The 15,920-nt window shown below is 39.1% G+C and overlaps 1 protein-coding gene across 4 annotated transcripts in view; it reads left to right on the top strand.

Moving 5' to 3' along the window:
• Nucleotides 1-15,920, top strand: part of SMARCC1 (SWI/SNF related BAF chromatin remodeling complex subunit C1) — a 176,185-nt gene that overhangs the window by 26,697 nt on the left and 133,568 nt on the right. For all 4 annotated transcript variants that reach the window (XM_086698351.1, XM_086698352.1, XM_086698350.1 and 1 more), the window contains exons 3-6: nt 1,641-1,726; nt 11,100-11,181; nt 12,307-12,399; nt 14,898-14,967. In XM_086698351.1, coding sequence (XP_086554477.1) covers nt 1,641-1,726; nt 11,100-11,181; nt 12,307-12,399; nt 14,898-14,967 — 331 coding nt within the window. The remainder of the gene's footprint in view (nt 1-1,640; nt 1,727-11,099; nt 11,182-12,306; nt 12,400-14,897; nt 14,968-15,920) is intronic.

Here is a 15,920-nt window from a genome sequence, read left to right on the forward strand (position 1 = left end):
ATTATTTTGTAAGAATCATTTTCAAGGAAAAAATGCAGGGTGTATTTTTTTTATATTTTAATGTATCTTTTATTTTTTATTTATTTATTTATTTTTTCAACGTTTATTTATTTTTTTGGGACAGAGAGAGATAGAGCATGAACGGGGGAGGGGCAGAGAGAGAGGGAGACACAGAATCGGAAACAGGCTCTAGGCTCTGAGCCATCAGCCCAGAGCCCGACGCGGGGCTCGAACTCACGGATCGCGAGATCGTGACCTGGCTGAAGTCGGACGCTTAACCGACTGCGCCACCCAGGCGCCCCTTAATGTATCTTTTAAAAAAATGTTTACTTATTTTGAGAGAGAGCAAACAGGGGAAGAGCAGAGAGAGGGAGTGAGAGAATCCCAAGCAATCTCCGTGCTGTCAGCTCATAGCCCAATGCGAGGCTCACACACACAAACTGAAATCATGACCTGAGCCGAAATCAAGAGTTAGATTTTTTTAAATTAAAAAAAAATTTTTTTTAATGTTTTATTTATTCTTGAGAGAGAGACAGAGCACGAGTGGGGGAGGGGCAGAGCGAGAGAGGGACACAGAATCCAAAGCAGGCTCTAGGCTCTGAGCTGTCAGCACAGAGCCCGACGTGGGGCTCAAACTCACAAGCCATGAGATCATGACCTGAGCCGAAGTTGGACACTTAACTGACTAAGCCACCCAGGCACCCCTAGAGTTAGATTCTTAACAGGAGCCACCTAGGTGCCTTTGCATGGTGTATTTCTAATATTTTCATCTTACTAGCCTATTTGATGATCAGTTTATATGAAACTTTTACTTCCATAATATGGAAGTCATTCAGCATTTAAACTATTTGAGCTTTACTTTTATAATCCATAAAGTGCACTTCTCTGAAATTGTACAGATTTCAGCTATGGGTTTACATATAATTTATAGTTATACCATGTTTCAGTGGTCGTTAAAATATTATAGCAAGAGTTCAGTTATAATTTTTGTATAATTTAAAGTCAGGAATTGGGGAAAAAAGTCTAACATATACTAATATTTTCTTATTCTATAGTAAAATTGTTGTTGGAAATTGTTACTAGAATTTTATAATTTTAAAAATCAGGTTTTAATTAATTAATGAAGTTTATTTTGAGAGCGAAAGAGTGAACAGTGGAGAGGCAGAGAGAGAGGATCCTAAGCAAGCTGCATACTGTCAGCATAGAACTGATGCGGGGCTCAATCTCACGAACCATGAGATCATCACCTGAGCTGAAATTATTCAGGAGTTGGACGCTTAACCAACTGAGCCACCCAGGCACCCCAAAAAATCAGATTTTACATTTACTAACGGAATTTGTAGTATATCACTATTCTGTCCATTACTGTTTCCTGCTGAAACATTTTGTCTGTTGTAAATCTTGTTTTTCAGTGACTTTGCTTAAAGAATAAAATGTTAGTTGAATTAAAAAAATTTTTAATCCACTTTTGGAAAAATTTCTTTATAAAACCTTATTTGGTTCCAGGAATTATTTAAGGAGGTTATTAAGTTTGCAGTTGTTGATATCTTTTGCATTTATAAAACTTTGAATTCAGACATACTCAGAGTAATCTTGTCAGAACTTTTATTTTTCTCATGTGTAACTTGTATCATTTTTAGGCAAAATGTTTCATGGATTTCAAAGCTGGAGGCACCTTGTGTCACATTCTTGGGGCTGCTTACAAGTATAAAAATGAACAGGGATGGTAAGTTTTTGTGTTACTTTGTATGTTTTGATGTGTTATTTAAGTTATTTAATGTTAAATCCTCTTCTTTGTGTGATGTTAGAGAATTCTATAAGCACATTATAATTTGCAAAGTGAAAGTTTTATCTGGTATTTGAATTTACTTTGTTCCTACATCCAGGAAAAATATCAGACAACTGTTGCACTTGTTAGGTAAGTTATTTCTCATGTATGGTTGTATCTATATAATAGATGAATGTGCACTGTTAGCAAATTTGAAGGTAGGCTCATTGTGAAATGTATGAACATGTATTGTGAACTTTTGTGCCAAAAGATAGTTTTTTTTTTAATGTGTATGTATTTTTGAGAGACAGCGTGAGTAGGGGAGGGGAAGAGAGTGAGGGAGATGCAGAATCTGAAGCATGCTTTATGCTCTGAGCTGTTAGCACAGAACCCGATGTGAGGCTCGGACCCATGAGCTGTGAGGTCGTGGCCTGAGCCGAAATCGGATGCCCAACCGACTGAGCCACCCAGGCACCCCCGAAAGATAGCAATGTTAACTGCTATGGTGAACACTTTGCTGATGAACATTTCTTCAGAATGAGAGATGTGTAATGTGTGTCCTCAGGATAGGGATGAAAGGAAGCTGGCTCCGGAGCATGGTTACTAGGGCAGTGATGCAGCAAGGAGGGGAATTACTGTTGCTTCTCCCTACATTCTTCTTTTTCCCTTTTCTCACACTGTCTCTCTGGTGCTTGCTTTCTTTTCTCTCTTGAACTCTGGGGTTTTTGCCATCTCTTTGTGGGAAGTTGAGCTGCTGAGACTAGTGAGTGTTTCAGGGTGATGGTTCTGAGTTCAGGGAGGGTAGGGAGTCCTTTCTCTGGCAGAGGGTAAGGGGATGCTGGAGTATATAGACTCGAAGTCGTTTCGTGGTTTTAGTTGTGTTGTCTCTGCGCAGTTCAATCTTAGCATCTTTCCAGGAGAATACTCCTGTAAAGTTAAGCTAATCCGGTGTTTTACGGCTGGGAAATGTAAATAAGTGTCCACATCAATAAGTAGTACAAGTTTATAAGTAAATTATTTACAATAATTTGTATATCTGCCGAAATTTTTATGTATAGGTGGGTGTTTAATACTGGTTAATTGAGGAAACGAGCATGAGGGTGTTGTCATCGGAAGTAGCTTTCTGTTTTGCAGCTCTGCTTCTGGCTGTGGTACTGTAACTCTCACAGGGTGTTCCCGAGCTAGGACTGACAGGCTGTCTGACTGCTGTCATACATGGTCCGTTCCCTACTGTTTGCTCTAGATTCCTAGATGGAACTCTCTTCTTAATTTCTTGATCAGCTTGTGTCCCAAATCCTGACCTGGACTCGAAGAGGACAGTCCCACAGTGAAATGACTTCTCCTAAGTCACATGTTACAGAACTTGCTTTGTGTGTCAGTGTAGAATACTTTCATGTGGAAGGATTTGAGGTGGTTTAGAAGGATATGTAAAATAAAATGTCCTTAAATTAAAAGAAGGTCCGAAAAAGAAGGAAAGGATAAAATTAAGAGACTTTAAGAGGAGTGAGGAATAAGAATTTTCCCAAAACTTTTACTCAGATTGTACCAAAATCTTCCCCTTTGGGGCGTAATTAGACACTTAACTGCAATGCACACCTTTCCACACCTCCTGTGACTTACACACTTGAAGTGAATGGATCTCTTACACTCTGACAGTACATATTTTAGTAACCACCCACCCATTTGGAGTCTGAATGGCCTGTCAACTTGACAGTGCCTGAAGTTTCCTCACACACAGCATTAGCCCTGTGAACCTAGTTTGTGTCCTCTTGAACCTCACAGTCTGGCTCCAGAGTTTGCTCATTTCCTTCTTTCAGCCAAACACTCTGCCTCTTGTTTCTGTTTGGTTCTTTCTTGCTTCCTGCTGTCTTTTAGCTTTCAGTGATGTCCAGCTGGAGTATCATTTATGTGGTTGAGTAGAAACACCAGGTAATTATTAGCATCTCTGTGAATAGACCACACAGATTAAGATTCCAGAGTGTTTGAGTTTGATCTTTCTGGGTGTCTGTTTTTGTTTGTTTGTTTGTTTGTTTGTTTGTTTGTTTGTTGAGAGAGCAAATGCAAGCAGGGAGGGTTGGGGCTGGGGGGAGAATCTTAAGTAAGCTCCAAGGTAAGTGTGGAGCCTGATGCTGGGCTTGATGTCACAAACCGTGAGATCACTATCTGTGTCGAAATCAAGAGTTAGACGTTTTAACTGACTGAGCCACCCAGGTGTCCCAAAAGAGATTATTGATTGAAAATGTTTTGTTTGTGTTTTGTTAGTTTTTTTTTTTTTTACATGTTTATTTACTTTTTGAGAGAGAGAGAGAGACAGAAACAGAGCTTGAGCAGGGGAGGGGCAGAAATAGAGAGGGAGACACAGAATCTGAAGCAGGCTCCAGGCTCTGCACTATTAGCACAGAGCCTGATGCAGGGCTGGAATCCAGAACTGTGAGATCATGACCTGAGCTGAAGTTGGACGCTTAACCACCTAAGCCACCAGGTTCACCTGTTTTGTTAGTTTTTTGGTTTTTTTTAATCTATTTTGAGAGAGAAAGTGCATACAGGCGAGTTGGGGAGGGGCAGAGAGGGGGTAGGGGAGCATTGCAGAGCCTGACCCGGGGCTCAATCCCACAAACTGAGATCACGACCTGAGCCAAAATCAAGGGTCAGATGCTTAACCAGCTGAGCCACTCAGGCGTCCTGTGTTTTATTAGTTTTGCTTGGCAGTAGTGAACCAGGCTTAGCATAAAGTTAAGGCTGTGTCTTAACTTTAGAAGTGGCCTTTTTTCCCCCTATGACATGATTTGCTGCTGACCTTCATTTCTTGCAGACAAGCTCAGACCTACTTTTCTTTCTACCTTAAGACTTGGTTGTTCGGCTTTTATCTCCCCCACACCCTAAAGTCTCCTTTTGATTTTTGTTTTTCAGATGTTACCACAAAAAGTTAGTCTCTGCTAGTGGCTTTTAAACTTCAGGAATCCCTTGGAGTACTTTTATTTTTTTCCTTTTTCTAAAAAAATATTTATTTTTGGGAGAGTAAGTGTAAGCATGAGAGGAGGAGGGGCGGGGGGTGGTGGGGACAGAGGATCTGAAGTGGGCTCTGCTCTGACAGCAGTGAGCCTGACATGGTGCCTGTACCCATGAACTATGAGATCATGATATGAACCAAAGTTGGACACTCAACTGACTCAGTCACCCAGTGCACCAGAGTACTTTTAATTAATTATTATCTTTTAAGGTTTATTTTCATCAGAGAGAGAGAGAGCATGTGTGTGAGAGAGGGAAAGAGAGACAGAGAAAGTGGGAGAGAGAGAATCCCGAGCAGGGGATTCTGATTGTCAGCACAGAGCCCCCTGCGGGGCTCGATCTCAGGAACCTTGAGATCATGACCTGTGCCGAAATCGAGAGTTGGATGCTTAACTCAGGCGCCCCCACTTGAAATATCTTTAAAAAATACAGATGACTGGGCTTCATGACATACATTATTAACTACTAAGTTTGGTGTGAAAACTGAGAATCTGCGTTTTCAAAAAGCACTCTCTGTGGTCCTCAGGCCTTATTTTGATAAATGTTGGTCAGTGAGATTGTCATTTTAGCACAGACATGGTTTAGATCTTTTGTGAAGAATTATCCATTTTTTTAAAAATTTAAATCCAAGTTAGTTAACATATAGTGTAATAATGATTTCAGGAATAGAATTTAGTGATTCATCACTTACATGTAACACCCAGTGCTCATCCTTAATGCTTGTCCTTAATGCCCATCACCCATTTCGCCCATCCCCTCACCCAGGCATCCTGTCTTGCCTTTTAGAAGTTTGCTTCAGGGGCGCCTGGGTGGCGCAGTCGGTTAAGCGTCCGACTTCAGCCAGGTCACGATCTCGCGGTACGTGAGTTCAAGCCCCGCGTCGGGCTCTGGGCTGATGGCTCAGAGCCTGGAGCCTGTTTCTGATTCTGTGTCTCCCTCGCTCTCTGCCCCTCCCCCGTTCATGCTCTGTCTCTCTCTGTCCCAAAAAAATAAATAAATAAACGTTAAAAAAAAAAAAAAAAATTAGAAGTTTGCTTCAGAAGCCCTTCACACCCCTCTCGCAGGAGTTAAACTCATTCTCCAGGATCCATTGTTGATTATTTTTATTCAGACTGGATTTTCTATATGTAGCTGAGAATGAGAAGAGAGCATCCCTGACTGTAGTCACAAGAGTCAGCAAAATGAGAGCAATACAGCTAATGAAGGCCCTTTAGACACAGCATGTAATGCTTCAGGTTGAAAGGCTGCTAGGAGACATTGCCCAGCAGATTGCCAGAGGAAAACAAAGCAGAAGACTCATTAATTATTAAATTCTCAGTGGACAGCTCATATTTACAGTCTAAGTGGCCAAAGGTTTTATTTATTATTTATTTTTTTACATGACCAAAGGTTTTAAAAGCTAGAGAGAAACATGTTCATTTGTTGCCTTTTCTATAGGGCTGCATTAAGATTCAAAAAGTCTTTGTAGGGGGGTGCCTGGATGGCTGTCAGTAGACCACGCGACTTTTGGTGTCATGGTCATGGGTTCAAACCTCACATTGAGCGTGGAGCCTGTTTAATTAAAAAAACAAGCCCCAAAAGACTTTATAATTTTAGTTTTTTAATTTGTATTTCTCTTGTGGGTAAGTTTGAGCATCTAGATTTCTATATTGTAAAAAGTAAAGCTTATTTAAATATTCTTGTTAATTTCAAAGTAAGATTAAATCTTTCAACTAAAGGTTATACCATATTTACCTGACTTCATTTCAGGTTTTTTTTTTTAGTTAAAAAATTTTTTTTAAATATTTATTTGAGAGAGGGAGAGAGCGAGCAAGCAAGCATGAGCTAGGGAGAGAGGGGCACAGAGACAGAGAGAAGACCCTAAATAAGCTCCACACTTAGCATGGAGCCTGATGCGGGGCTTGATCTTCCAACCATGAGATCATGATCTGAGACGAAATCAAGAGTCGGATGCCTAACTGACTAAGCCACCCAGGTGCCACAAATACCTCTTTTGCTTACATAGCATGCTGCTGAATCAGGAAAGCTTTCATCTGTCATGTTATTAAGTCATTGTCTGGCAAACCATTTTAGTTATTTATTGTAGAAAATACTATTTATTGTGGAAAATATAAACTATATGTAAAAGCAGAGAGAATAATACAGTGAATTGTCATTTACTTTCATCTCCTTTATATAATTTCATCTAGATATACTAGTAATCTCTGTGCCCAACGTGGGGCTTGACAAACTCATGACCCCAAGATCAAGAGTCACATGCTTTACTGACTAAGCCAGCCAGGTACCCTTATTAAAAAGCATAGGGGGGGCGCCTGGGTGGCTCAGTCGGTTAAGCGTCCGACTTCGGCTCAGGTCATGATCTCCCGGTCCGTGAGTTCGAGCCCCGCGTCGGGCTCTGTGCTGACAGCTCAGAGCCTGGAGCCTGTTTCAGATTCTGTGTCTCCCTCTCTCTGACCCTCCCCCGTTCATGCTCTGTCTCTCTCTGTCTCAAAAATAAATAAATGTTAAAAAAAAAAAAATTAGGGGCGCCTGGGTGGCGCAGTCGGTTGGCGTCCGACTTTAGCCAGGTCACGATCTCGCGGTCCGTGAGTTCGAGCCCCGCGTCGGGCTCTGGGCTGATGGCTCAGAGCCTGGAGCCTGTTTCCGATTCTGTGTCTCCCTCTCTCTCTGCCCCTCCCCCGTTCATGCTCTGTCTCTCTCTGTCCCAAAAATAAATAAACGTTGAAAAAAAAATTTTTAATAAAAAATAAAAAATTAAAAATTAAAAAAAAAGCATAGGATTGGTTTATTTTTTTATTTTTTTTAATGTTTATTTATTTTTGAGAGAGAGACAGAGTGCAAGTGGGGGGAGTGGCAGAGAGAGAGGGAGACACAGGATCGGAAACAGTCTCCAGACTCCCAAGCTGTCAGCACAGAGTCCAATGTGGGGCTCAAACTCATGAACTAGGAGATAATGACCTGAGCCGAAGTTGGACGCTTAACCGACTGAGCCACCCAGGCACCCAAACGTAGGACTTTTTTGAAGAGCATAATAATGTACTGTTATCAACTAAGAAAATTATCAATAATTTTTCAGTGTTATAGGGGCACCTGGGTGGCTAAGTCAGTTAAACATCCGACTCTTGGTTTTGGCTCAGGTCATGATCTCGTGGTTTGTGAGTTCAAGCCCTGCATTCGGCTTCACGCTGACAGTATGGAGCCTGCTTGAAATTCTCTCTCTCCCTCTCTCTCTGCCCCTCCCCTGCTTGCTCTTTCTGTCTCTCTATCAAAATAAATAAGCTTAAAAAAAAAATTTCAGTGTTATTAAATACCCCCTTAGTGTTCAAGTTACCCTGATTATCTCATGGATGGTATTCAAACAAGAGTCATATATGGCATTTGGTTGATATGACTAAGTCTCTTTAAGAAAATTAATAGTTTTCCGTTTGCTCTTATCCTTCCAAGTTTTGTTTTTTTTTTTTTACAGAAACAAATTTTCTTATAGAATGTTCTGTGTTCTAGATTTTGCTGATATGTCCCTAGTTTATTATTTACCATAGTCTTTCTAAATTTCTAGAAATGTGGTAGTTAGAAGCTTAGTCTGATTTTCTTTTGTTTTGTTTTGTTTTGTTTTTGGCAACAGTACTTCATAGACACTGTGGTGTTCCTTTCTCTGGAGACATAGAATATCTTGTTTCTGCTTTAATAGACAGAAGCTGATGTTCAGTGCCTAGAATCATGCTGTCATTACAATGTTATTCAGTGGTAGTGTTCATATTTTGAAAAAAAAAATAGAAAAGAGATATTGTAGGGGTGCCTGAATGGCTCAGTTGGTTAAGTGTCTGACTTCGGCTCAGGTCATGATCTCGTGGTTCACAAGTTCGAGCCCTGTGTGGGACTCTGTGTTGACAGCTCAGAGCCTGGAGCCTGGTTCAGATTCTTTGTCTCCCCTTTTCTCTGCCCCCTCCCCCACTCATTCTCTCGCTCTCTCTCTCTCTCTCTCTCTCTCTCTCTCTCTGTCTCTAAGATAAAACACTTAAATTTTTTTAAAGGTAGATATTATAATGTATAGATATAGCTCCTTATTTTAGTAATTTTTTGTAAGACTGTTATTCTCTCATTCCTTCTTCACTTATTAGCTGGAATACTGAGAAATTTAACTCACCAATAATCAGAAAGCTAGAATAAATTCTTGATTCTTTCTCTATTACCAGGTGCATTTAGCTTTTCATCTTCATTTGCAGGTAAATCCAGGCAACCCTATTTTAATTTGTTTAACGGCTACTTTCAAGCTATTTCTCAGATTTCTAGGAGAGATAATTTCCTTTAGCCTCATTTATTTTTTAAATTTTTCTGTTTTTTAGCATTTATTTATTGAGAGGCAGAGATCAAGCATGAGCGGGGGAGGGGGGGACAGAGAGAGAGGGTGTCAGAGATTCCAAAGCAGGCTCCAGTCTCTGAGCTGTCTGCACAGAGCCTGACGCGGGGCTTGAACTCACGAACCATGAGATCATGACCTGAGCCGAAGTCGGACACTTAACTGACTGAGCCACCCAGGTGCATCAGCCTCATTTATTTATTTAGTAAGGAAGCAGTTTATGAATAACGAAATGGGTAAAGTGTTAAGTAAGCCACTCTGAAGTGAGACATTTTTAGACATAGTTCTTTTGTTATCAGAAGCCTATTTGTGACCCCTTCTTTAGAAAGGGGAGACACTCACATGTCTCTCCTTTTGTTTTGCTGAAAGAACCCCTGTCTGCTCTAATAGGGTTGTCCTAGTTAGTCGTGTGTTTTTCTTTAGTTCTGCCAGTTAATGGAAATTGCTTGGAAGAGGTTAGGGAAGGAGAATACTAAACAACCCCAAAAATGGAGTTTAAGAAAAAGTTCTGTGTACCAAGGTTAAATCAAGATACAGTTACTTGGGACAAAGGTCCCTCTTACATGTACATGCCATTTTTGAAGCTGCAACTACTTCTATTCTGAATTACCTGTTTCTGGGCTTTAGTGGACACTTTGCTTAATTTCCGAATTGGAATTCTTCAGGAAACATTTCAGTCTTGTCCTAGCACACTAATGAAAAAGTCATAAATATTAGACCTTAGTCATAATAAAAATTTCCTGAATGGTTTGCTTTATAAAGCCACACATTCTGTTAGCCACTAAGGATACATAGGACAATTTTCAAAAAACCTGGTCTTTGCTCTGAAGGCATCAAATGAGATGTCTTACAAACAAGATGATTCTATTGTGGGCTCGTAACAGCAGTGTGCACAGGATATATTAGGAACATGACAGAAGACAGGAATAACTTCGTAGGGAAAATGGCTTGTGATAGGCCCTGGAGGTGATAGTATCAGGTCCGTGGAGTAGGTAGTGACATCCAAGAAAGGCTGCAGAGTGGGGAAAAATGGTTGGAAGTGTGGGGAGCATTTCCAGGATAAAACAGGATGATCTGAGAGAGCATGAGCTCTAGACGCAGATTGCCTAATCCTAGCTAGCACATGGTAGTAATGATTTAAGAATGTTATAACCGTAGTTTAACATTGATTAATCACTTAGAGACTAAGCATAAATACTGTCTCAAGCCCTTAGCATGTATACCTAATTTAACCTTCACAAAAACCTTATGGGCCATTGTTACTCATGAAGAAATTGATCCTTGGATTAGTAAATCACTCCAGACTACATAAATAAAAATGGGGTCAGGATTAGAACCCAAAGCAATTGGACTCCACAGTGCACACGCTCTCAATCACTGAGCAAAATTAAAGTTAGTGTTGAATAAAAAATAGGGAAAAAGAAACATTCAGAATCATGTGGAAGTGACTGAGAATAGGCAGACAATAGCAGAATGTTATGCTTGGGTACTTACATAAAAAGACATCAAGAAAAGAGAAAAGGTAAATAGATGAATTTTACCACATTTAGGGCAATAGTAGGCTCAAAGAGAGCACAGACACTGTTGAATTTGAACAAATGACTTTGAAGCACATATAAAGTAGATAAACTTTCCTTACACTTAAAGAATGGTATAGTAGTTCACTGTCTTTAGATCTGTGGGTTCCTATTCTTTATGATGTAAAATATTTTAGATTTAAGGGTAATGGGATACTTCATGGAATTAGTACTTCATTTTGACTGGAGTGGATCTTAATGTCACAACATTTAATATTTTGTGATGTTGACCTTGCTTTCTTACACTACTGAGAAAATACCCTCATATGGTTTTAGAGTGCTATTTTAATTTCTGAATCTTTGCAAATTCGTTTTTGTTGAGTGCTAAAACTAAGTTTTCACTTTTGTTTAAGGTAGAGAACAAATTAATGATTTTCTTCTCTTTTAGGCGTAGGTTTGATCTACAGAATCCATCTCGAATGGATCGTAACGTTGAAATGTTTATGAATATTGAAAAAACATTGGTGCAGGTAACTCAGGAAGTTAAATTATTAAAATTTTTTTCCTTTAATATACTTTCAGTTCTGTGATGGGCTTTATTGGATTGCCAAAAGATCAAAGGAAGAAAAAATTTCTGAAATCTGTTGTTCCATTATTTTTATGGGTTTTGGGGGATTAGAGCTATAAAATATGACTAAAACTTGTCATTTATAGAATATTGATCCTAAACTTCTGACAAAAGAATCTATGGTATTTTCTTTATTTCAACTAATCCATTATTTGAATCTCTTTCATATCTAACATAAACACTCTCAATCTACTGGTCACTCATTTATACAGCCCTTTTCTTTGGATATGTTTCATGGTTGTGCCATTAATATAGATCTTATTTCCCCAAGTAGATATAACATGGAAGAGAGAACACTTAATTTTCTTCTTTTCTTTCCTAATATTTTTATTGATTGGTAGTTTTTAATGATCACTGAACTGAATTAGCCTTCCTGGGGAAAAGCAGCTGGCAAGAATTCGCTAGGTATTATCAGAAACTTAATGCCTGAAACTTGTCTCACAGATGAAATAACTGTTTTTTGGTTAGTACGTTGATTTTTGGTGATGATTTGAGGAGTTAAAATATGCATGTTGTAATCACTGCTATTTGTAAGGTTAGAAATGGGAAAAAGAGCTATAATCTACAGCCTTTGTTTTTTAAGTAACTTACACAATGAGCCAAAATGGACATTTCCCCCTGAGCCCTACCCCCCCCCCCCCCCCCCCCAGTTAAAGGTGTAGGTGGAAACTCTACATTAGATTTGGGCTGTTAACGTCAGTTCAGGTGAGATTGGCTATAGGAGTACCAATATGTCAGTGTGGTACCTTAATGAAAAATATGATGAATTTCTTTAGGTTGTGATTCCCAACATTTTTTGTCTGGGTGTACTTAGCTGCAGAGAAAGGATCTGGGGATAACATTAAGTGGCCTGCTGAACACTTAGCTTTTATATTGAGATGAGACTTCTGCAGTCTATATTAAAAAACATCTTCCTATTTTAAGCACTGTGGCTTTGAATGTCAATTTTTGCCATTAGGGAATTCATGAGTAATGTGATATCATTTCAAAACCAAGAGAATTCCAAAATCTCTTTTTTCTTCCTCAGAGCAATTGTCTGACCAGACCCAGCATCTACCTCATTCCAGACATTGATCTGAAGTTGGCTAACAAATTGAAAGATATCATCAAACGACATCAGGTAATAGACATGATCACTTTAGAAAAGTGTGTAGTAGTAAGCTTCTTATAAATCTCAATTATAACGTCTTTTAGTTTCTGTATATGTCTGCTTTAAATGAGTTATCTCTTTTTGGTTCTTACAGTACCAAGTTTTTTTCTCTTCCACTCACCTCTAATTCTTAGCCTAGACTAGCATTTTCCTATTTAACATTATTTAGGTACAGTTGACACATAACATTGTGGAAGTTTAAGGTGTACCATGTGGTGATTTGATGCACATGTATATCCAAGATTAGCATTTAATAGTCATTGGTATGGAGTTATTATAGTCTTATTGTGAAATGTGCTTATGTAATTTAAAGAGACTGTGGTCTGAATCACAAACAGAGTAGGAGTTGATGACACAGTTGTTGGTAGGATATCAAATATTGTTTCCAGTAAACCTGTCTTCCCTCATTGCCTGCCTCTTTGATATGTGTTGTATTTGTATATGCGAACTGGAAAATTCTGTTTTCCTCATAAGCTTACTTTGTTTTGATTCACACATACCAGTGCTATCTTCGGACATCTTTCTCTCCCTCCTTGAGCCTCATGTTAGGTTGAGACCTAGGGTATTTACTGCATGTAGGTTTGTGACTACACATGGCTGAACTGTAAGCAAACCCTTATCATGGTAAACTAGCTGAGGACAACCAGATGCTGTTTCCAAAACAACATTTGAGTGACAAAGTGTTACTAACCTTAGGGTTAGTTGAGAAGCCTCCTGAAATAATCTTTCTTCTTTCTGCTACAAGAAAGATTGCCAGTGGAATTATGTTTCAGTAATTAGTAAAATATCTTCTGAGTTCCTAAAGCAAGGATGTCTTTTTAAAAAATTTTTAAACATTTTTAAGGCTCTTGGTTCATATTGTCTATTCCAGGTTTTCTAATATTTATTAATTTTTGAGAGAGAGAGAGAGAGAGACCATGAGTAGGGGAGGAGCAGAGAGAGAGGGAGACAGAGAATCCAAAGGAGGCTCCAGGCTCTGAGCTGTCAGCACAGAGCCCGATGGGAGGCTTGAACTCACAAGCTGTGAGATCATGACCTGACCTAAAGTCAGACGCTTAACTGACTGAGCCACCCAGGCGCCCCTGAAGTAAGGATTTCTAATATTGCTTACATTTGGAGATTTACTATGGTCCTTACATATACTGACCCTACTGTCTCAAGTCTGGTTGCTCTTCTCACTTAACATTAGGATTTGGAACAAGTCACTTAATCTTCATTTCTCTTCTGGACTATTCATTGGAGTGGCTGTCAAATGTAGTTTATTTAAAAGTTTTATTTATTATTGAGAGAAAGCAACACACGAGTGAGCAGGGGAGTAGCAGAGAGAGAGAGAGGGGGTCAGGGGATTCAAAGTAGACTCTTCTGACAGCAGAGAGCCTGATGCAGGGTTTGAACTTACAAGCTGTGAAATCATGACCTGAGCTGAAGTCAGATGCTTAACCAGCTGAGCCATCCAGGTGCCCCAAGTGTAGTTTAATTACATGTGGAATGTTAGAAGGCAAAAATGGAACAAATTAGCCTGTTGGCTATTGCCTTCAAGCTGGAATTAGCTATATTCTTCTTGCTACCAGGTCATCCTGGAAGAAACTTACGTATTTTCCTACAGTTGACACTGAACATTCAGTTGCCGTTTTTCTTCAGAAATCTGGTTGGCTTCGTGATTGTTCACTAGGGATAACCTCTAGAGAGATGTAAAGATCTCCCTGGTTTCATAGAGTCTTACAGAAGAGACCTTAAGCTAATGATATCATTGAATACTGATGATTAATCTTTTGTTCTGACATTCAGAATGCATCAGTAACTCCATTGTTTGAGTACCTGTCACCAGTCTTTGCTAAATTGCAACAAAATCTTGTGAAATACGTATTATTACCACTGTATGTCACAGAAGACACTGAAGCACAAAAAAAACTTAGGATTTGTGATGACTTTGGAGTGACTTTTAGAATTAGAAGTACTCATACTCCTGGTAAGATTACCTAGAGAGAGATAGGGAATTAGCCCAGAGGCACTTGCATGATTTTTCTGTACAATATAAACTGTGTCTGTAGATAATTTATGTGTTTTTATTTGTTTTTATTAACAATTATCCTTTTCCTGGACTAAAAATAATAAAAATATTACAGTCTTAAAACACAGAGTAATGTCTTGGAGATTCTCAGGCAGGTTGCATCTGGCGTTGCATACTTTGTTAGCCATGTGCTTTACTCTTTTTTTTTTTTTTTTTTTTTTTTTATTTTTGAGACAGAGAGAGACAGAGCATGAACAGGGGAGGGGCAGAGAGAGAGGGAGACACAGAATCTGAAGCAGGCTCCAGGCTCCGAGCTGTCAGCACAGAGCCCGACGTGGGGCTCGAACTCACGGACCGTGAGATCATGACCTGAGCCGAAGTCAGCCGCTTAACCGACTGAGCCACCCAGGCGCCCCATGTGCTTTACTCTTATGTTGCTTATTCATTTGTTTTCCAGGGGACATTTACTGATGAGAAGTCAAAGGCTTCCCACCACATTTATCCATATCCTTCCTCTCAAGAGGATGGTAAGTTCATTGTTGGTTGTGAACTCATTTCACTAGATTTTAAATTTTATCAGATTTATTTAAACGATATAACCCATGTTTTGCAGAAGAGACTTGCAGTACTAAGTAACTTATACAGATTATTTAAATGTAGTTTTCTGGTTTTTGCTGAATTGGCTAATAAGCAAACTAATTCTGTGATGTCCAACTTTCTAATCATTGGACTTTTATTTATTTCTTTGTCGGTTATATTATCTGGGTGTTAAGTTTAGACATGCTTTATGTATTAACTTTGTTAATGTTTGCTATGTTGCTTGTGTTCTCAAAATTAAGAGACATTGCAAAATGAAAGAACATCTCTGGGGAAGATGGGCTTAGTGGCTGTCTGAACAAGGCCTACTATATTTTAGTTTGGTGAATGTAAAATGGTTTAGATTCTGAACTTTTACTTCTGCTATCCTGAAAGTTGATTTTGTTAGTGGCCTGAGTTCTATAGAGCTATGGAAACTGATTTGTTGAGAAAGAAAATATGAATTAATAAGTTAACCACATTAATTTGAGAAACCCATCTCTTATAGGGCTCAAGTCTTCTGGTTAATATAACCTATCCCTGTAGGACATCTATATAAGAAGCCAAATTATGTCAGGTTTGAGTTGCTAATTGCCCCATGCTCAGTACTTTTTCTTGACCAGTGCAATTGTGCTAGAAGTCAGGAACAAAAAGATTACCAGACAATCCCTATATGTTTGAAAATTAAGAAACGCATTGCCAAGTAATCCATGGGGCAAAGAAGAAATTACAATGGAAGTAGAAAATCTTCAGAATTAAATGATTATGAAATGAATAATAAAGTGCAAGAACATTCTGTTGGATGCAGCTGAAGCTGTGTCCAGAGAGAAATGTATGTTTTTAAATGTGTAAGTTAGGAGGGCACCTGGGTGGCTCAGTCTTTTAAGCATCTCTCTCTCTCTCT

The sequence above is a fragment of the Puma concolor genome, chromosome A2, assembly GCF_028749965.1.
Source record: "Puma concolor isolate L17-30 chromosome A2, mPumCon1.1.hap2, whole genome shotgun sequence".
In the NCBI taxonomy this organism is placed as follows: domain Eukaryota; kingdom Metazoa; phylum Chordata; class Mammalia; order Carnivora; family Felidae; genus Puma; species Puma concolor.